The 24,033-nt window shown below is 35.9% G+C and overlaps 1 protein-coding gene across 3 annotated transcripts in view; it reads right to left on the bottom strand.

The window, feature by feature from the left end:
- CSMD3 (CUB and Sushi multiple domains 3) overlaps nt 1-24,033 on the bottom strand; it is a 525,852-nt gene that overhangs the window by 398,154 nt on the left and 103,665 nt on the right. For all 3 annotated transcript variants that reach the window (XM_042839423.1, XM_042839431.1, XM_042839438.1), the window contains exon 4: nt 6,933-7,127. In XM_042839423.1, coding sequence (XP_042695357.1) covers nt 6,933-7,127 — 195 coding nt within the window. The remainder of the gene's footprint in view (nt 1-6,932; nt 7,128-24,033) is intronic.

The raw sequence follows: 24,033 nt of genomic DNA, 5'->3' as shown, positions 1-24,033 counted from the left end.
GAGAGACAATGGGCTGTTCAGCCTGGAGAAGAGGATACTGAGATGGGATCTTAACAAATTTTAATAATAGCAAAATTGTGGGAGCCAAGTGGATGGGGACAGGCTCTTTTTGACGTATCCCAGTGACAATAATAGAGGCAACATACATGAACTGTAACAAAGAAAATTCCATCTGAACAAAGAAGTTCTTGGGTGGTGACGGAGTGTTGGAACAAGCTGCCCAGAGAGGTTCTGGAGTCTGCTACTCTGGAGATATTAAAAATCTGTTGATTCTTTCCAATTTAACCTATTCCAGGGAATGTTCTTCAGGAGAAGAGTTGGACTAGATCATCTCAAGAGGTCCCTTCCATCTTCTGCAATTCTGTGATTCTGTGGTTAAGCCATAATTCCAATATTCTGAGGAAAACATAATAGTCAATTTAGAATTCCTGGCAGGAAAAGCTTTCAGATTAAGCTGCTCAGCAAATTGTGCTAATGAACCTGGGATTTACCAATAATTACTTTCAAAGTATCTCAAATTATATTACAAGTGTTATTTATGCTAATTAACAATTAGAAAGGATTTATCTATGAATACTACATAGTAAATAAACCCAAGCAGAATGTAGGATTGGAATTATTAGGTAGCAAAAGCAGAATTTACTAGCCTAACAGAACTGAGCTAGGGCTACACGTTTAACAGTTGTCTTCTTAAAATAGTCTTTAAATGTTTCTAATAATACAAGTATTTAGCTTTTAATCTCATATGAAAGACTATATTTTGATGGAATTAATACTTCAGTATTATATTTTGATGGCTATACCTAATGTACACATTACGAAAACTTACTATTTCTGTTGATTTGAATTATCAAACTAAAATGGTGTTTTTCTATTCCAAGTTACTTCTTCCTATTCGCTCATCCTAATCTTCCAGAGTAGTCTTCCCTTCATTCAATAGCAGATGTAATTCTTACTGTTATGTGGTTTTCTGTGAATCTTTTGGAAAGTAATTTCAATACTATGTATGAATATGATTGATGCATCATGTACTTCAAAGTCCTTGTATAAGAAAATTCTCAAAAAAAAAAAAAAAAAAAAAAAAAACAAACCAAAAACAAACAAACAAACAACAACAACAACAACAAACCAACAACAAAAAAGCAGGAGATAAAAACAGTGTTTAAAGCTTTTCATTAATCTGTCTCACTGACTTCCACCCACTCCTAATGCCCAGTCTTGAACACTGCTATGGGATTAGATATTTTGAATTAATTTGATTTTCTCCAGTACTAAGTTAGTTATCTTGAATTTAAAACTTGTTCATTTGGATTTTGTGTTGAGGGACATGGTTTAGTGAGTACTATTGGTGATAGGTGGATGGTTGGACTGGATATCTTGAAGGTCTTTTCCAACCTAGGCGATTCTGTGATTCTTTCTCTTTTCCTCTTCATTGCCTGTATCAACTGTTACAACATTTTTTGTTCTTTAATTTGATTTTATTGGTACTTTTTCCACAAGTAATAACATAATGCTTTGCTAGTTCTGTCTTTTCCTTACTTTTGTGTAAGTTATGTCTCCAAATGTTCCCTTTTTCAAATAATTACATACTTACTTTCTTCTTCAAAGTATAATTTCATTTATTTGAAAACAGTTCTGCTATTTTCCCTGGTCCTAGGTATACTGTTTGGAGATTTATCTTAAGAAGCTCCTTTCTTAAATTAAGGTCACTTTGTTGATGACTGCTGATTACTTTAATCCAAAGATATTTTTATTCTGGATATTTTTATTATCATACCAACTCAGAATCTGCTTGCTGCTAGTGTCAGTTTCTAGCTGATTTTAAGACAACTGTCCTTACTACTGGTATAAATGTACAGAATCACAGAGTCACAGAATGTTTGACATAAGAAGGGATTGCTGGAGGTCATACGGTCCAACACACATCATCATGCAGGGTGATGCACCCAGAGCCATTTGTCTAGGACTATGTATTGACAGTTTCTGAAGATCTCCAAAGGAAAAGATTCTACATTCTCTCTAGTGAACCTGTGCCAGCACTCTGTCACCCATACAATAAAAATGTGCAGATGGAACCTTCTATGTTCCAATTTGTGCCCATTGCCTCTTGCCCTAGCAGGATGTTGGAAATTTTTAATGAATCAATGAAGAGAGGGCTGGCCATAATAAACCACCACCTGATGAATGGCAACCATGCCCACAGAAAGGGGGTGGAACTAGATGACTTTTAAGGCCCTTTCCAACCAGAGCCGTTCTGTGATTCTATTAATTTGCAGTGTCTTAAGATTGATTTTTGGATCCATCTCTGAAACTTACCTCAGCCATTGGTGTTCAAGTCATTGGAGTTCTTGTATATCTTTGTACAAATTCATTATTCTAAAATTTAAGTTCATGGGCTTTTTTTTTTTTTTTTTTTACTTTTTTAATAGAAGTGTTTTTAATGTGTATTACATAGCTGCTCTGGGTTTTTTTTTTTCCAAAACAAGTGATAACTATTTATATAAAGAAAATTATTTCAGACAAAACTGTTTATTCCCTATGTAATTTATGTAATTTATTCGTTCCCTTAAGTTAGCACATTTTATTATCCCCTGTCAGTTCCACTAGTTACTGCACTGCATATAATCAAGTATGGTATTTTGACTTTTATCTTCTTCTTTGTTCTGTTCTCTCCACACCAGTCATCTTGTAACAAACATGAGAAGACAGTCCACTTGTTTACTCTTTATATTGCCTGGTCACATTTGCCACATTATCATAAAGTCATTTATCTTCCTGCAACCAAATTAATTTCCTCATGAAATGAAGATATTATTATATGAATACCTATTGGTAAGTATGTGAAGTTTAATTCATTCCTTTTTTTTTTTTTTTTCAGAATTCTGTTCCTGGCATGTATAATCAGATATATTCCTTCAATAAAACACATTGATGAGTATACAAGACATAAATAAACTTTTATGCCATTTGAAAATGTCCTCTCTGACCTAAAACTTACCTCATGTATCAGAATATACCCATGAAACTGTGTAGTTATAGAAGTTTATCAGTAATCTGCAATTAAAATATTTCTTCTACAGTAAGTTCTGTACACACACACAAAAAAGGTAAAATAACAGAAATATTTTGTTCATATAGAGAAAAACAGCTACAGTCAGTGAACCACACTTTCTGACCTCAATAAAACAAATCACTTAAAAAAAAAGGTTAAAACAAAGCCTTTTGTTGTAAGGTATCCCTCAATAAAATTAGAGTAGAATATGTTAAACTGAAAAGATGAATTGTTGCTAATGGAATGAATTTTTTTATTTCTCGCTTTTTTGAAACATATTTGTATTCATAATGAGTGAGAACATTCTGAAATAATTACTTTGCAATCAGATCTGGCATAAAAACATAAATACTGGATGTTTAAATGGAGATGGCATTAATACTGTGAATTATCAGTGAAATAAATGAATAAATAGGAACACATTTCAGCAGAACTTTTGGAAAAAAGTTACATATTCTTTTAATAGTAATGGAAAGTTGTTACTTAAACAGTAAAGTTGTGATTTATTGAACAATATTTTAATAGTGACAGATAATTTTTAGTTACACTTACAGGCTATAATGAAAATATTGTAATGGAACTATTAAACAAATATAAATAAAAATATATGCTTTGTAATTTTGCTCAAAGCTTCTGAATTCTAAAGAAATATTTTTGAACAAAATTTCTTACAGCATACTGACTACTTTTATCCTGGAACAGAAGTTTTAAAAATATTAAAGCATACTTCCTTGATTACGGAAGTAGTATAATCTTTCAAAATGTCAAAATTACATATAGATGTAACCTTATTTATTAGCCTCAGTAAATTATTTATACTTTACTGCACTATGGCAATATTACAAGCTTAAAATGTATCTCAGGAATAGAAAGCAATATGATAATGCAGCTGTCACATTTCACTGCCAAAAACAACCTCGTAAAAACTCATTTGTTGGGGAACAACTAGAAAAGAAACTTGTGACCAGTCTAGGAATGTCTGAAAGAGACCTTAGGGACCTCACCATCTAGCAAATTAGAGTAATCGAGTTTTTTGCTTGAGAACAACTAATTCTTACACATATACTTACACAAATAAACACAGCTTTATTCATTTGCCTCAGGAATCACTATTCTAAATGTAATGACCATTGGAAAAGAGCACTAAGATATTTATCTAAAGGGGTCCTGCAGGAAAGGAGATAGACACTTTAGCAGGGTCTGTGGTGGTAGGACTAGGGGATACAGTTTCAAACTTAAAGAGGGTAGATTTAGGTTGGATATAAGGAAAAAGTCTTTTAGAGTGAGGGTGGTGAGGGACAGGAACAGGTTGCCCAGAGATCTGGTGGATGCCTCATCCCTGGAGATTTTCAGTGCCAGGCTGTATCAGGCTCTGAGCAACGTAATCTATCTGTGGCGTCCCTGTTCATTGCAGGGGAGTTGCAGATGACATTTTAAGGTTCCTTCCAACTCTAAGTATTCTATGATCCTATGATTCTATGATCTATCCAAGGAACTCTTTCAAGAATGAGTATTTAATTAAAGAGAGTCTCCATGGCAAACAGAAAGAGATAATAAGCTCATTACTGGATGTTACCTTTTGCACTCTCCTTCAGAATTCTATGTTGGATAATTGCATTAGAAAAAAACAGGGCAAATCTACTAGAAATGAATTTGAATAGTTTCTGCATTAAATGTGAACCTAGATGTTTTTGATATTAAAGAGAGTCACAGAGAAACTACTGAATATAATTAGGAAAAAAAATTATATTGAAATTAGAACAAAAAAAAGCCCTTAAGAGTAATTTTGTGCGCTAAGCGCTTAAGCCAATCAATCTTGTGTTAAAACTGAAATCAGGAATCGTCATATTTATTTGCTATGTTTCTGCAATTAGCAACCACCACTACTAAAATGTACACCTTATTACTTTTATTTTGTTTTGTTTTTGTCAAGCTTTTATTGCTTAGATTCTTCACTGCTGTCCAGATTAGGGAACTCTTCACTCTGAAAAAATATTGTCTTTCCACAGAAGCTTTTGCAGTAAATCATGTCACCTTTTTCACACACTCTGCCAATTTTGACTTCTTTCTATCTCTAGAAAGAAATGGCAATTTTGAAAAGTAGTATAACTTGCTGCCTCATTTTCTGAATCCTTTCTGATTTATCACCTCTATTTTACTCTACAGATTTTAATCATGAACAAGAATGTTTGCTTTTTTTTTTAAATTATTTTTATGTGTTAGTCTTCTGATTACACACTACGTTTTATCATGAACAACACTGGGAGCACGTCATTCCAAATCTGCACTTTTCCTTAGAATAAAAATAAAATCTATGAAAACTGCTCCTGAAAAAGTTGCAATAGAAATTTTATCTATGCAGTCCCTCTGAAAATAACCCCTCATATTTACTTTAATGGAAAATGTAGTAGATATAGAGAACAAAATAAGATTATTCTCAGCAAATTCTCAGCTGCAAGATATTATTTTTCAACATAGTCACAACCACTTACTATGTATTTTCTCCAGAAATGACCAAGTGCCTGTAAAAATATGTACAATTGGAGGTGACGCTGTTCCCTCTGCTGAAATTCTCCAGCCCCAGATTCACTGTACTTACACCCATTGTTTGGTCTCCATAAATGTTAATCAAGCATCAAATAATGTCAATGGATGCAACTTTTTTTCATGTGGAGGAATTCGTCTGCGCACCTTTGCTTCATACATACTTCCATGTTAGATACCAGGTTGTTAGACTGCCTCTCTGCTGCTTTCTCTTTCTTGGCAACAAAACCTAATAGCATATTGGCAGAAGAACAGCTACCTCCACTGCAGTTCCAACAACACTCACATCTGACATCACAGGCTGACATAATAAAACAGGAGACATTACTTCATGAGCAGATTTATAATACTGTGACTGTGAGGAAAGACGGACAAGTATAATCATGAGGTTCAAGCCTCTCATCCTCATCATTTCAGGGTGCAATTTTTAATGTCAATTCACTTCAAAACTGGCAGATCAATAATTTGAAACATAGTATAAGGCAAAGTCTGTTAACCTTCAACTTTCTTAAAAATGTAAGTTGTGTCCAAATTAACATATTTCTATCAAATCTTTTCCCAAAATATAATTTGGATTTACTCCTTGTATGTATATCTTCCTCATTACTAACTAACATTTTACTGGGATGTAGGAAGGGAAGGATTATCAATGATTTTACTAAAAAATAGCACTATTAACATTTATCTTCTTCAAGATTACGGAAAAGCATATTAAAGCCAAGAATAGGTAATAATTGAATGTTATTTCCAATTATATGCCTTTTTCGTATATAATTGCATTCTTGTGGTACTTGCCAGGCAGCTCTAACTAAATATATTCTTCTAATCAGAAATTTATCAGTGTGCTAATTTCAGTGTATATGTTTTTGTTGGCTTTTTGACTGAGTCAGATGGTTCATACAAATGTAAATGTTATACATATACATTCACAAATGTAAATGTTATATCTTATAACAGCACTTCCTCAAAATACTTTCTCATATTTGGTTGTAGCAGTAATGATTGCTCCATTTTATCGACTTAGTTCCATTCAGTAATGCACAGTTAGTTCTTTCTGAAGGTCTAAATCACAATTGCCTTTTTCTAATTCTGAAATTTAATTACATATATCTACCAAAAAAACAAACAAAAAAACCCAACAAAACACTATAATTTTACTGTGACAATAGTAAAAGCACAGATATATACAAATAAATCTGCAAGAGACAAAAAAAAAAAAAAAAAAATTCTTCAATCGCAATCTAAAAGTTAATAGTCAAAACAGATATTTCAAAGTCATTCAGACCAATAAACATAATGTATATATTTGACAAGATTATTGTAGAATATCTCTTACCTCTGCAAATAGGAACAGGGAAGTCCCATGATGCTGTATTCACAGAGTTAGCTATGCAAGTAAGCTGAGGATGGCCATCCAAAATATATCCAGTTACACAGCTGTATCGGATTTTGTCACCAACGTCAAACCTTGTACCATATAAGATACCCTTTGGTGGGACTCCAGGATTGCCACAGGAGCTACTCTGTAATTCTAGAGAATAAATATTTATTATCACTTACAATGCTTTAATATACCCCTTTGTGCTGAAAAATACAGAAAATTTAAATTAGTTGTTTCAATGCGTATTTTTTTTAAGTCTAAGCACTGAAAAAAGCCTGTCTTAGTCTATTGAGCATTTGCTTATGTGCAAAAAAAAAAAAAAAGAATAAAAAAAATAAAAGAGCAGAAAACTATGAGAAAATAGTAAAAATAATCACAAGGTTTTCATTGAGATCCAGCTACAGACACATTCTTATATTTTTCTAAAACAATAGCAGGATACTGCTTACATTGGAGGAGTAAATAAAGGAATTTGATATTTCCTTGACTCTTTAGTTATATAAAATAAAAATAATAATTAAAGGTGCTATACGGACTTGGAGAATAACAGATCTAAATCAAGCAAAGTTTGAAACAAAGAACAAAATTAGTCAAGACAGAGCACTGGGAGATATTCTTAACAAACATAAGCCTTGGCATGATCAGGAAGCTTTTGGATACCGAATAGGTTTTAGATGATGAGACAAAAGTGGTGAGATACTGTTAATTGTAAAAGAGACACAAAAACATTCGCTGTCCTTAAATATGATGAATACAAAGACTAGTGATACCTTCAGCAGTCACTGCCTAAAACTGTTTTACTGCTGTCTTGTAAAATTACGTACAAAAAGCAATGCATTACTATAAAATTACATTAAAATTTAAAGTACTAATTAAAAATCCACCTTCTAAAATAAAACTAATGCTCTGCTTACATTATTATATAACTTTAAAAATAATATTTGGCTCATTTCATTATCTTCTTATTAATATAAAAGAGTACATTAAGACTTCTAAACTAATCTGAGTGCAGAAGATGAATCCTAACCTTTCTGCAATTCATGCTTCCACTGAAGGCAACATAAGATCTTAGAAACAGGATGTTCAGTAAAACCAGTGACACAGAGTTTGTATTTTTCCTTCAAAAAATTTTGTAACATTTACTCTGTCTGAACTCTGAAAACTTTAGTTTTTAAATTCAACACATCCAAACAGTTTTTAAGCACATCCAAGAATGGTGACTCAAGCACCTCCCTGGGGAGCCTATTCCAGTGCTTAACAACCCTTTCTGTAAATAAGGTTTTCCTGATATCCAACCTTAATCTCCCCTGGCGCAACTTCAGACTGTTTCCCCTCATCCTGTCACCTGTTGCCAGTGAGAAGAGACCAACCCCACTCTCTCTGCAATCACCTTTCAAGTATTTGAAGAGAGCAATAAGATCTTCCCTCAGCCTTCTCTTCCCTAGACTAAAAGTGCCAGTTCCTTCAGTCAATAAATAACTTCCATCTGCTCTTAAACAGTACCGAAATTTTAAGTTCACTGTGTGTTGCATCCTGAGAATTTAGAATACAATCTGGGAGATTTTTCTACCAAATGTATGGTTAACATTACTTACTGTTGAATAAGCTAATCATTTTAATTCCCAGTATGTCAAGATCACATTAGTTGCAGTATCATAAATGTAGCAATATCCACACGTATTCATCTATGCCACTGATACTTCATAGTATAAATTTGCAGAGTATAAAAATCAAAATGCTTTCTGACCTTAACGTTCTTCTTAGAAACAAGGTACATATGAACTAATTTGTCAGTAAGTATTATTTTCATATTCAATTTTTATTATGCTGAAGAATTCCTGTTAACGTCAATAGAAATTCTGTACAAAGACATTGTGTAAAGCATGCCTCAGAGAGTTCTACATAGCAGGAGTGGACAAATTCTTTTAATGAGCTTCATTAGCAGAAATATGGCTACTAATGAATGCCAATTAATAAGCTATTCAAATGAAATCAGATTGAACATATCTTTTTGTGACTATATTTTTATAGTCACAAAATAGTTGGCAGAAGCTCAGTTGTTCTCATTCTTAGTACTCATTCAAGGAGAAAAAAGTCAAAACTAGGCGCTGAAATTTAAATTTCAAATACATTTTTCATTTCAAATTTTTTCTTCTTATCCAAATTTTATTATTTTTTAAATTTAATTATTATTGTTATTTTTTAATGCATGTACTATTTATCAAATCTGGAATAGCATCTTTCATCACTGATCTTCTAGGCATGACATTTACAATTTCATGTCCAAATACCTGGGAAGATCATGGAGTAGATCCTCCTAGAAGATATGTTAAGACATATATGAGAGATAAAGACAGCTAGCATGGCTTTACCAAGGGCAGAGCGTGCCTGATCAATCTGGTGGCCTTCTATGATGGAGTGACAGTTTTGGTGGACGGGGGAAGGGAAATGGATGTCATCTACCTGGACTTCTGCAAAGCCTTTGACATGGTCCCTCACCATATCCTTCTCTCTAAATTGGAGACATGTAGATTTGAGGGATTGAATGTTGGATGGATTAGGAATTGGCTGGCTGGACACAGCCAAAGGGTTGTGATCAATGGTTTTGTGTCAAGGTGGAGGCCGGTCACAAGCGGTGTCCCTCAGGGGTCGGTCCTGGGACTGGTGCTCTTCAATATCTTCATCAGTGACATAGATGATGGCACTGAGTGCACCATCAGCAAGTTTGCAGATGACACCAAGTTAAGCAGTGCAGTCAATACACTAGAAGGAAGAGAAGCCATCCAGAGGGACCTGGGCATGCTAGAGAAGATGGCCTATGAAAACCTAAGGAGGTTCAATAAGGCCAAGTACAGGGTGTTGCACTTAGATCAGGGCAATCCCAGGTATCTATATAAACTGGAGAAAGACCTCCAGGAGAGCAGCCCTGCGGAGAATGACTTGGGGGTCCTGGTGGACGAGAAACTAGATATGAGCCAGCAGTGTGCGCTTGCAGCACGGAAGGCCAACAGTGTTCTGGGCTGCATTAAAAAAGGGGTGGTCAGCAGGGAGGGGGAGGAGATTGTCCCCCTCTAATCAGCTCTTATGAGGCCCCATCTGGAGTACTGCATCCAGACCTGGGGCCCCCAGTACAAGAAGGATGTGGAGCTCTTGGAGCAGGTCCAGAGGAGGGCCACTAATATGATCAGAAGGCTGGAGCACCTCTTCTATGAGGAAAGGTTGAGGAAAATGAGATTGTTTAGCATGGACAGGTCTCTGGGGGACCTCATTGAGGCCTTCCAGTACTTGATGGGAGCATACAAACAGGAAGGCGAACAGCTGTTTATGAGGGTGGATAGTGAGAGGACAAGGGGGAATGGCCTTAAACTGAGACAGGGGAGGTTTAGGTTGGATATTAGGAGGAAGTTTTTCACTCAGAGGGTGGTCAGACACTGGAGCAGGTTGCCTAAGGAGGTTGTGATACCCCATCCCTGGAGGCATTCAAGGCCAGGCTGGATGTGGATCTGGGCAGCCTGGTCTAGCAGCTGGAGACCCTGCACATCTCAGGGGGCTTGAAACTAGATTATCATTGTGGTCCTTTTCAACCCAGGCCATTCTATGCTTCTATAACTCTATAGAATGGGTAACTTCGTCATAAAAAGAAGTTATATTTGTTAAACAGGGCTTTTCTATCATGGATCTGTGTTGGCTGTGACTAGTGATTGCATTGGCTTTCTGGTGTTTTTCACACAGATGTGATATACTAAATTATGTGCTTTTTAAGAACAGAAAACTTCCAGAATTTCTGTAAGATCTTTAGTGTTAACAAAACAGCTAAGGTATCTACTCTGCCTGCTTCTGCAAGTGAAATCTACTCCTATCATCAGAGTTAGTGCTTTTTGTATGCATTAAGAACAACTTTTTACCAATTCAACAACAATGATTTCGCTCATGCTAGCATATTTTTTATTTGTTTGTTTTGTGGTTCATATTTGTATTTATTTCTTTTCAGTTAATGAACACCCACATGGCACTTGAACTGCTTAAGTATGCATAGATCAAAGAGGAAGGAAAGACACAATTAACAAATGCTTTGAAAGATTTAACATGAACAACACAGATTTATAAAAACAGAATGAAAAAAAATCTAAAAGTCAATTTTCTTTTTTGCCATAAGTAAAAAACAAAAGTTATTCTTCCATGGATTTCTCACTTCACGATTTAAGTTAGAATAAAATTTATCATTCTTAAATTCACCTTTCTTTTCAACGGTAATAGAAATAACAGATTGACTTATAACCAGTATTTTCCCTGATTTTTTTCTATCTACAATTTACATTGTTCAGTCTGAAGAGATTGTCATGTTCTCATGCATGTCTGTAAAAATGTAAATAAGAACTGTGAGAAAAAGTTTTTTCTCCTGAACGAAAACAAGGTAAAATATCTTTTTTTTTTTTTTTTTTTTTTTCCCTCCTATTTTGCTCTTCCTTTATAAACCAGTATATTTGCAGCATTAACATCAGTGAGGGACTCTACTGTTCAATAAAAGTAATACATCTAATTATATTGCATGCTTTCATACATATTTTTAAATAAGTGGCATAATTTTGATTTTTTATTCCTTTTGCAAATATTTTCATGAAATAAAAAGGCAGAGGAACGTGATTTACATGAAGTAAATTTACAGAGAGTATAACAATGTATTTTAAAAGTATGTTCTGAGGGAACTTTAAAGGTAGATTTTGATATTGAATCTGACTCTGTTGCTAAGGAAAAAAAAATAATCATTGCGTTTTTCTTCTCTTTGTGTTTATATTTATAGCATTAAAGCCGTATGTTATTTTCACAGGTACACATCAGTTTCAGCAGTAAATAAATTGGAACAGTGTTAATATAATGCTTCTACAAGCAAGAGAACAAAAGCAAAATAAACAGCAAAAAATCCTCCAGGATATGTGGAGAACACAAGTAATAACCTCAGTACTATAGCAACACTGATATTGTGAACGTGACAAATGGAATACAAGAAATGGTCCAGGGTTTACAATATGTTCCTGTCACATCCAATACACTGTTCTGAATACTGTTCTGTTTAAATCAGATGAAGGAATAGAACAGCATTAGAGAGCTGAAAGTGTGTGTAAGAAGACAATGGCAATCAGTAACTCTACCTTGTAAGTACATATTCCAACATTGTGTGAAATTGACACAAAAATGAATCTTCATGTAAACTTCAGAACATGTAGATTAAATCTGATGTCTCTCCATCAAACATACTTCCAAGATTTTGCCTTAATAGAATGACAAAGCAGAAAAATACTGAATACTTAACTAGTAGAGCTGTACAGTTTTGACAGAACTAGCCTACCTTATTTCCCAGTTATAACTGAATTGTTCAAACACAGCAAAGGGAACAAGAAGGATTCCTGCAAGTATCTCCATAACAAAAGGAAGACTAGGGAAAATGTGGGCCCTCTCCTGAACGAAACAGGAAATCTGGTTACCTAGGATAGTGAAAAAACCAAGATACTGAGTGTTAATGGACCTCAGGAGCCCCATGTTCCAAAAACCAGACTAAAGGGCTGGGAAAAAAAAGGTGTGTTCTTGATGAAAGATTAGTCTGTGGAATACTTGAGCAAACTTTGCCTTTGCAAGCCCCTGTGCTCTGATGGGATACTCCATTAGTGCTGAGGAAACTAGCAGATGTGGTTGTGAGACTACACTCTGTAACCTTTGCTCAGTTGTGGCAATAGAGAGAAGTGCCCAAAGTCTGAAAGAAAGTAAATGTCAGTTGCATCTTGAAGAAGAGGAAGAAAGAATACCCAGGGAACTACAGGCCAGTCAATCTCTGGGAAAAGGACAGAACAGCTAATCCTGCAATTCATTTCCAGGTACATGAAGGAAAAGAAATCATCAGGAGTTGTCCACGTAGGTTCACTGAGGGGAAGGCATAGAATCACAAAGACCAACCAGATAAACCTCTGTAATGAAATGACTCGCCCATAGGAGGAGTGAGGAACAGTGAATATTGTCTTCTTAGAATTCCGTAAGGCCTTTCACACTTCCTCCCATAGAGAAACTGTTGAAGGATAAATGAACAGGCAGAAAAATGAACCAAACACTGACTCAGTGGGTGGATCCAGTGGGTAGTGATCAATGGTGTAAAATCTAATTGGAGGCCAGTAATGAATGAGGTATGCCAAGGTTTAGTACCGTGTCCAGTCCTGTTCAACATCTTCATTAGTGATCTGAACAATGAGGCTGAGTGCACCCTCAGTAAACCTGCAGATTACACAAAACTTGGGAGAGTGTTTTATTCCACAGAGGGCTGTGGACTCTAAGACCTGCACAGGCTGGAGAGGTGAGCTGATCTCATGAAGTTTCACTCTCATTTACAAGAAAGGGAGCAAAGAGGACCTGGGGAACTACAGGCCAGTGAGTCTCACTTCTGTGCCTGGGAAGATCATGGAACAGATCCTCCTGGAAGACATGCTTGATCACATGAAGAAGTGTGTGATCCAAGACAGCCAGCACGGCTTCATCAGGGGAAAGTTGATCAGATGCCTCACCAGTCTGATAGTCTTCTATGATAGAGTGATGGCATCGGTGGACAAGGGGAAGGTGACCGGTGTCATTTACCTGGACTTGAGCAAGAGCTATGACATGGTTCCCCACCACATCCTTATCTCCAAATTGGAGGGATGTGGATTTGATAGGTGGACCACCCAGTGGATAAGAAACTGGTTGAAAGGCTGCAGACAGAGGGTGGTGATTAATGATTGTTCTATATCCAGATGGAGGCTGGTAACGAGCGGTATCCCCAGGGGTCTGTCTTGGGACTGGTGCTCTTTAACATCTTTATCAATGACATCGATAATGGTATCGAGTGCACCCTCAGCAAGTTTGCTGACGACACCAAGCTGAGTGGTGCAGTTGACATGGTAGAAGGAAGGGATGCCATTCAGAGGGACCTCAACAGACTTGAAAGGTGGGCCCACGTGAACTTGATGAGGTTCAACACAGCAAAGTGCAAAGTTTTGCATTTGGGCTGGAGGAATCCCAGGCACCCATACAGACTGGAAGGAAGGGTCCTTGAGAGCAACCCTCTGGAGAGGGAAGGCAAATGGTATCCTGGGCTCCATCAAAAGAGGGGTGGCCAGCAGGGACAGGGAGGTGATTGTCCCCCTCTACTCTGCTCTTGTGAGGCCCCATCTGTACTGCGTCCAGGTCTGGAGCCCCCAGTACAGGAGAGATAGGGAGCTGTTGGAGAGGGTCCAGAGGAGGGCCACAGAGATGATCAAGGGACTGGAGCACCTCCCAGCTGAGGGAGCTGTTCAGCCTGGAAAAGAGAAGACTGTGGGGTGACCTCATGCAGCCTTTCAATACCTAAAGGGAGCCTATAAACTCTTTCAAAGAGTTGACTTCCACAGGACAAGGGGAAATGGTTTTAAGTTGAGGGAAGGAAGATTTAGATTGGATGTCAGGGGAAGTTCTTTACAGAGAGAGGTGTTGGAACAGGCTGCCCAGAGAGGTTATGGATGCCCTGTTCCTGCAGGTGTTAAGGCCAGATTGGATGGGGCCCTGGACAGCCTGGTCTAGTATTAAATGTAGAGGTTGGTGGCCCTGCTTGTGGCAGGGGGGGTTGGAGATTCATGATCCTTGAGGTCCCTTCCAACCCTGGCTATTCTGTGATTCTGTGAATCTGTGAAGTTCAACAAGGAGAAAGACAGAGTCCTGTGCCTGGGGAGGAATGATCCCAGGCACCAGTACATGATGGGGATTATCCAGCTGGAAAGCACCTTTGCAGGAAAGAACCTTGAAGTCCTGGTAAACACCAAGTTGAACGTGAACCAGGAATGTGTGTCCTTGCAGTGTCCTTATTGCTAAAAGAATGCTAATGGCGTTGTGCTCTTGTCTATATTAGGCAAAGTATCACCAGCAGATTAGGAGAGGTTATCCTTCTCTGCTAAGCATTGATGAGGCTGGACCTGGAATACTGTGTCCAATTCTGGAAACACCAGGATAGGAGAGACATTCAAAGTACTGGAGAGAGTCTAATGGTTATCAAGGGACTGGAGCACCTCTCTAATGAGAGGTTGAGAGTTGAGACTATTCAACCCGGAGAATAAGAGGCTTTGGGGTACACCATATCAGTGTGTGTAAATACCTGAAGGGAGAATGCAAAGAAGATTAAGCTAGGCTTTTCAGTGCTGCTCAGTGCAAATGCAAGATGCAGTAGGCAAGAACTAGAACACAAGATGTTCCATCTAAATATCAAAAGTACTTCTTTACCATGCAGGTGCCAGAGAATTGGTATAGTTTCTTTAAAGAAACTGTGGATTCTCCATCCTTGCAGCTCTGCAAAAGCTACTGGACATGGTTCTGGGCAACTACTTGGGCATGAGGTTGAATCAGATGACCTCCGGGGTTTCCTATCAACTGTAACCACTCTGTGATTCTGTGATACATTTTACTAATATCTACTTGTGTTTGATATTCAAAATCCTTATCTGCAGGAAATCCCTGTACAGCTCCTGAAAGCACCAGTTAAACTTGAACTCAGGACGACCACTAGACACTGCAGGAAGTTTTGGGATAAGAGCATGTCACAGGGCTGGCTCCATCTACACTATTCTGAAAATAAATAACATAACCATTTTAGTGCCAAGAGTGATATACTGTACCTGCCACGTATGGTAATTATTCAGCTTTCCAAGAAGCCCACACAGATGCACCCTGCCTGCTATGCAATAGCTATGTAGATAAATTTGTATATGAGTCATAATGGGATTTCTCCATTGGGACTGCAGTAATTCTGAGCACTTATTTTTCTTTATATTGCTATATTCTGTAGGCAGCTGGGAAGACACTGTTGTAATTACAGAACAAAGGTTATTTTGGAAGTCAGTAGAATCTAAAATCAAAGATCAGCCTAAATTCCAAACCATATCAATATTCATTCTGTAATATATACTTGAATATATATTTGTTTGTCTTCTACAATTATACAAAAGAACATAATCTAACTGGCAACTGTGGTCATTGGACTTAAATCCACTTGGCTGCCAATCATGAGCCATGTACTGGGGTACTGGGCTGCTTCTATTTAACATCTTTATTAGCGATCTTGACGACCGGATTGAGGGTACCCTCAGTAAATTTGCAGATGACAAGATGGGAGGGAGTGTTGATCTGCCTGAGGGGAGAAAGACACTGCAAAGGAACCTTGATAGACTGGATTGATGGGCCAAGGTTGACTGTATGAGTTTCAATAGGGCCAATTGTTGGGTCCTGCATTTTGATCACAACAACCTTGGGCAAAGAGAATTAAAGGATCCAATTTGTGAGACAAATCCATTTGCTCAGCTGTTGTGTTTGTATTGGCTTTTCATCATATTCTTTTTGATTATCTACTTTCTACAGTATTATGTCAGCTTCAAGTCATTTTAAATAATCTGAGTCAACAGTTTTGGAATGAGTAGAGGACAGTGACACAATTATTAGCATAATCTGCTTACATAGCATATTCTTTTGTGAAAGACTTCTGGTAACTTAAATTCTTAGTGCTTGAATAATGACTGGTTAAGATCTGCAGTGCTGATCATACAGTGAGATGGCATACATTACCCCTCTGCCTCTGAGATACGAAGACATTTTAGGATCTATTTATTTAATGGCATGTAACTGAAGATTTCTGGGAAGAATTGAGATGTTTTTATCATAAAAGCTTAGTTCAAATACAGTTCAAATAGATTGAAAAGGTATAAGCCTTGTCTGATAATATTAAGAAATATTCTAGAAATGACATGGGTGTTTTCATAACCACAGTCTCTGAGAGGGTAAAATATTTTCTTGCTTCCTAGAGAGTCTCGCTAAGCCTAAGTAATTGACAGTCCTTCAGTATGATGGCCAATTGACATTTGCAGACATCCTTATTAGACTCATCTAAATAATAGCAACTAATTCACTGCTTAATATCTTGGTGGGAAGCTTTTCTTAAAATATTAAATATAAAAACTGCAAATAACCTGAATGAAAGTAAAATAAATAAACAAGTAGATAAATAAAACCAAAACGTCAGCAAAAGTAATTCTGAAGTATTTCATAAGGTGAAAAGATGTAATATAACCATATCACTGTGGCAGGTAAATTCACATTTTTTAAAAATTATATCTTGTACATAAAATAAATTCTGCTTGAAGTCTGTACTACAATTAAACTTTATCGTATAGGCTTTGTACATTTCTAGATAATGATATCAAGCATTTTCATTGCATAAAGTATTTCCTATGGTTCTCTTTGCCTATCTTTTAAAGGGACTGATATTTAGATTAAATCAAATGTCGTGAGTAGATTTGCATTTAAAAAAAATGTTATCTGGTGAAATGTATTGCAATTTTTTTTCTAACTGCTTTGTTTGTACTGAGAATTATTCATTCATAAACTCAAAGTTAATTTTACTCCTAATGGAATTTTTCTGGTGCTTAGCCTCAATCTGCACTTTGGCTTTTAAAAGTATTTCTTTAGAAAACATTTATTTTTTATCAAAATCTATTGCTTTTTCTTTTCAGAAATATCATTTATTTTTCCTTTGAAAGTATTTCATACTGCTAACATATTGCTTTAAGTAATTAACTAAACATATATATTTCCATTTCTCCCAGATATAACCAATTTTTTTTCTTTCTAGACTCTCCTTTGTCTAAAATGGTTTAACTCAGGACTAGTTTTCAAAAATCATTGATAAGCACTAATATTTGAAGTGAAACATATTATCAGGACACTGTAAAAAAAAAAAAAACACAAATACATTTTATTACTAAGCAGGCCAGCAGAACAAATAATTCATATTGTAATTGGCCAGGACATATAACTTATTGTGTTGTTAGCAAAGGGTCAAGAAATTTTTAAATGTTCCATGGAGTTAGTTTCCTTGTTCTTTTTTTTTCATATAAAAATATTGTTATTATTAAATTACAATTCAATGCTGTCCTTATTGAAAAAAATGCTACTAAGTAAAATTATGCCCCACTGTAAATTACTAAGAAGATACCACACAAATTGAGTTCTTAAAGCACTGATGTCTCCTACACCTAAAAAAGGGAACCCACAGTGTCTGAGTGACATAATAAATTATATATAAGTTGCAGGTGCCTAAATGTATCTGCTGTGAGTCCCAGATTATATGCCTTGCATAAACATAGGCCTAAACAGTTAATTTTAATCTTTTTATATACTGCAGAAGATAAGTCTAATTAGACTATTTATTTTAATTTTCCACATTACTTTATAGACAACAAAAATAGGAAAAGTGTGAGGCTGGGCATTTTCTTTCTCTTATTAACTAGATATAACTTCTGACTTCTCATTTATTCTTTGTAATTCAGTGAGAAGCATAATGGATATATGGCAAATAAATAGTTGGAAATACAAACAACTTCTAGTTTCCTGAGTTTTAAGTTGTTAATTACATAAAAATTAGCATTCACATTGTCCATTTAGACATGAAGTCTACAAACTCAACAGACTCAAAAACATATTGCTTTAAAAATCAATATTTTTAATATCAAATTTGTGGATGAGAAAATAATATTCTCCATTTTAAAGTAAAGCTAAACATATCTAGACAGAAAAATCGCAGAATAAAAGAATTGCAGGCATTGGAAGGGACTTCAGGAGATCATTGAATCCAGCCAGACTGCTAGAGCAGACTCGCTACAATAGATCACTAAGGTGGATGTCCAGATGCGTCTTGAATATCTCCCCAGAAGAAGACTCCGCAGTCTCTCTGGGTGACTTCTTCTAGTGCTTTGTCACCTTTACCAGAAAGAAGCTTCCGCATGTTAATACAGAACCTCCAGCGTTCAAGTTTTAGACCATTGCTCCTACACACCACCAAGAAGAGCATGGCCTCATCCATTTGCCTCCTACTTCCATTTATAAGCATTTATCAGATCCCCTGCCAGTATTTTATTCCCCGGGCTGAACCAGGTTACCCAATCTTTCCTTGTAAGGGAGATGCTCCAGGCCCTTTGTCATTTTTGTGGCTTCCACTGGAATCCTTGTAGAAGATTCCTGTCTTTTTTTGAATAGGATTGCCCAGAACTGGACACAGTATTCTAAATGTGGCCTCACTAGGACAGAGTAGAGGAAAAAGATCACCTCCTTTGATGTGCTAGCCACACTTTTAAATTTTTAACTAAATGGTAAAACTTTGATGAAAAAGGAGGTGAATTTATTTTTTCATCTCAGCTTCTTATCAGCTGTAAGAATGACACTGAAAAGAAAGGTAAAATGACAATCCAGGAACTACAGACCTGTCACTTTCACCTCTGTGCTGGGAAAGATCATGGAACAGATCCTCCTGGAAGATATGCTAAGGCACAAATGAGACAGGTAGGTGATACAAGACAATCACTACGGCTTCCCCAAGGGCAAGTCCTGCCTGGACTACCTAATGGACTTCTATAATGGGATAGATATCATCTATCTGGACTTCAGAAAGGCCTCTGGCATGGCTGCCCAGAACATTCTCTCCAAATTGAAATGATATGGATTTGATGGGTGGACTGTTCAACAGAGAAAGAACTGGCTGCAGGATCAAGTCCAGAGAGTGATGGTCAATGACTCAACGTCCAGATGGAAATCAGTGATGAGTGGTGTCCTCCAGGGGTCAGTGTTTGGGCCTCTAGTCTTTTATATCTTCATCACTGACATTGACAGTGGAGTTGAGTGCACTGTCAGCAAGTTTGCTGATGATACCAAGATGTGGGGTGCTGAAAAGAAGGGTCTATTGTGATAGAACATGGGGAAATATTTTCAAGATAAAGGAGGGGAGATTTTGACTGGATATAGGGAAATGGGTTTTCACAATAAGGGTACTAAAGCACTGGAACATGATGCCCAAACATGTGATGAGAGTTCTGTATCTGAAGACATTTAAGGCTAGGTTGGACCAAGTTCTGAGCAATCTTATCTAACTGTAGATGTCAGTGATCATTTCAGGGGAATTGGACTTGATTGCTTTTAAAGATCTCAAAAGAATCTATGAAAATAAAGAAATAATTAATTGTCAATGAACTCTAATAGCTGCCTGGTTTGAAAGATACTCACTGCAGAGTATTTTGTAGCTTGTTGGGTTAATGGGTTAATATAGTCTTGACCTTGAATGTATGCCCTGTTTGAATTTACCTAAATTTGCAGGTATGGTGGCAATTTAAATTTAAAACTCTTCTCACAAAGTTGTTTTCTAATCAGTACAAGGGATTTCTAAACTGCTGACAGAATATTTTTTGAATTTTTTTTAAAGTTATTCAGCAACTGGATTTCATTCTTCTATGAAATAAAAGCAATTACTTTTACATTTCTATATCTTATTGTCGGATTTAACTTCATTCAGAACATTTTTCAAATGTAAGATTTATACTTCTTTTTTCTATTTTAAAATTCAAACATGCCAACACAAGTTCATTTCTTTTTCCCACAGTCCACACACTTCTTTCATTTCTACTACCTTTTCAGTATTTTTTTAAAATTCACAAAAATTTGGTATTCTTTTTTAGTTTCTCATTTTTTCATTCAGTGATAAATGTCTTACTAGTTGAGGTTCTGAGACAAGACAAGATATTCTTTCCTTATGTTATTTTTTAGTCTTTCTGACAACTTTTTACTTTCCTTCTTCAGCTTCTGAAGTCATCCTCTTACAAATCAGATTTCTCTATTGTTATAGTAGTTTTTCCAGAGGAGGTACTATGAGTTTCAGACTATTTCACTTGAGATATACCAGTGACAATATAAGAAAGAATTCTAATATTTAAAATGATCATTTCTTAATACTATATACTAGTGGGTTTGTTTTGTTTCTTTCTTAAAATGCTTCTGTTTAACAAGAAACTGTTATCAGACCAATAAATTCTGCTAATAATCTCTTAAAGATTTATTGAAGTAAATAGATGAAGACTTGCCAGAAATGTGAGAAGAATTTAGGCAGCTAAAATGCCACAGAATGAAAATCATGCTTTTTAAATAAAACTGCTTAATCACATTTATGCTTTCTTGAATTGGTAGCTGGCCAGAAAAATAAGCGGACAGTATATAAATAGCTATCCGTACTGAGTTTATTTGGCTTTAATTAATGGAGTTCAATTGATATAATTGCTAAAGAAGCTCTAGGAGGAATGAACTTTCAAGCAAGCACTCTGTAGTGGCAATGTAATTTGGGCATCTTATTTGTCTATAAGCTTGAAGAAGAAATATACTCTCTTAGTTCTTTGTCTTGTGTATAGTGTAAAATATTCAATGTGAAAAACTTTCAGGAATAGGACATTAGATTGTTTTGTAAAATTACATGTAAATGATTGACACTTGTAAAATATCACAAATACACACTTCAGTCACAACCCTTGCTTAATTTCAGTTTACTAGATGTTAATGTGATACAACCGTGCTTCTTTTGAAAAGGAAAATTACTATCAATATGATGAGTTTTTCAAGATGTTTTATGACGTATTTTAAAGATAGAGCTCAACTGGTAACAAAAATTAAAATTATAGTCCTATGGAATTTCATACAAAGCTGTTTCTGACCTTAGTTCAGAGACATAAAGAATGAATGGTATAATGAAGATTAACAGAGCATGTCTGCTTATTTATAGTTCTCATGAAAAACAGTGAGACAGCAGGGTCTAAGTACTGTTTCTGTTATCGCATTTCTGAAAAGAACTTAATATACATATCAAAATTATCTCTCAGTAACCTAAAAGACAATAACCTGAGTTAAAATGAATTGCACGGCTGTTAGGTCAACAATAGTCCTTGTAGTCCTTCACTCAGCTTTTCCTGGAATATCTGTCTATTCCAAAACTTCTTTTATTTTATATTGACCAATATACTTCACATTTTTGAGCAACTTTTTCCAGGTTTTTTAACTCTATTATAAATTTATTCCGTACTGTCAAATATATTCTAATAGTACATAATCAAATAAATTTAATTGATAAAGAACTCTTCAGGAAAAAAAGTTCTTTTTGAGTGACAGAAGAGCCTTGGAAAAATTAAGGTATAGGTAGCTAGTGTTTCGCTACACTGCAACAAAGGAATGCCCAGAGAGGTTGTGGATGTCCCATCCCTGGAAGTGTTCAAAGCCAGGTTGGATGGGGACCTGGGCAGCCTGCTCAAGTATTAGATACTGAGGTTGGAGGTCTTGCCTGTAGCAGGGGAATTGGATCTTGATGATCCTTGAGGTCCCTTTCAACCAGAGCTGCTCTGATTCTATGATTCTGTGTAAGGAATGGTACTTTTAAAAAAGTGTTGTTCATGTAGGGAGATTCATTAACAGAAGAGCAGAATTACTAAATGACAAGTCCAGAAAGACAATCATATCCTTGGCGGCATCAAAAGATGTGTGACCAGGAGGTTGAAGTAAGTGATCCTGCCCCTCTTCTCCTCACTGGTGAGGCCTCACCCGGAATGCTGTGTCCAGATGTGGAGTCCGCAATACGGGAAAGACATGGACCTGCTGGAGAGCATGCAGAGAATGGCTAGAAAAATGATCCATGATCCACCTCTCTTATGAGGACAGGCTGAGAGAGCTGGGGCTCTTCAGCCTGGAGAAGAGAAGACTCTGAGGTGACCTGTCAGTATCTAAAGGGAAGCTACAGAAAAGAAGAGGATAGACTTTTTAGCAGGGCTTGTGGAGATAGAACAAGGGGAAATGGCTTCAAATGTAGTGAGGGTAGATTTAGGTTAGATACAAGGAAAAAATCTTTTACAGTGAGGTTGGTGGGGCACTGAAACAGGTTACTTAGTGTTGTAGTTAATTGCCCTGTTGTACATCCCTGGAGACTTTCAAAGCAAAGCTGGATCAGGCTCTGGGCAACCTGATGTAGCTGTGGTGCCTTGTTTATAGCAGGGGAGTTGGACTAGGTGGTCCTCAGAGGTCCTTTCCAACACTAAGGATTTTATGATTCTATGATTTTAATAGTACTTACAGCCAGACTTGCATTTACTTCTAGATATATTTACTTTCAATATCTTTTACAAATTATTTCATTATTTTTTGAAACTGCAAGGCATTTGACTAGCGATCCACAGCATTATTATCCTCTCATACTTAAAACTGCCTAAATTTGCACAGAAGTTTCTTTGAATTACTGTACTAACAACTAACTGACTTCAAATATATATACATACATATATATATCTTCAAAAACACAAGCAAACAACAGTGACAACTGTATTCTGTTTTATCTCCAGTTCTCTCTTTCATCCCATCGTTCAGGGAAGTGAATGAACATCTGTGTGGTGTTTAGTTACCTACCATGATAAATCCCAGCAAACCTTCTAACAAATTTTATTTGATTTTAAACAGGAGAAAAATTCTAGTGATGAATAAGTGATTAGTTATCTTTTAACATTTTTTAAAAAGGGATGTTTTAATCACAACAGATTGGTAATGTTATAAAGGTACTGATCTGGATAATGACAGTAACTAACAATACTGAGTGCTTAATTCACAAAACCAAAACTATTAACTTATTTCTAGGCATGATACATATTCCATATCCTTTACAGATCTTAGAGGGAGGTGTAGAATGCTTAACAGTATGAAAATCCTTTTTAAATCCAGAAAATATGAAAATCTGGTAAAATGACAACATGAGTCTGTTATTAGGCCATATTTTTCTATTACTTAGATGTTTATTGTCATTGTGAATGAGTTTTCTATTATCTTCTGCAGAGTTTGTAAGATTGTAATCTAAATACACTGAATCATTGTTGCAGTACTATATATGTTAATACTCCTAATACAGAAGTTCTACTGAAGAATTAAAGTCAAAATTCTATTATTGAGTGCAGGCATGTTGAAGAATTCAGCCTTATAACCTGCAAAATATGTGTCATTTATTACATTTTATAAACATTACAAATATTTCCAAGTCTGCTATTGGTATTATTTAAAAAATTTTATTGACATATAATTTAGGAAAACTAGTAAGAAAGAAATTGCTTATAAAAGTGGAGATGCATTTAATTTGTACTTTAACTTTATCAGATTGCAGTTATCTCTACTTGTCTAC

The sequence above is a fragment of the Centrocercus urophasianus genome, unplaced genomic scaffold (assembly GCF_019232065.1).
Source record: "Centrocercus urophasianus isolate 14NV4802_14NV808 unplaced genomic scaffold, USGS_Curo_1.0 seq_11, whole genome shotgun sequence".
Taxonomy (NCBI): domain Eukaryota; kingdom Metazoa; phylum Chordata; class Aves; order Galliformes; family Phasianidae; genus Centrocercus; species Centrocercus urophasianus.
Note: the sequence above shows the minus strand (reverse complement) of the source record. Positions and strands in the feature narration are given on the sequence as shown.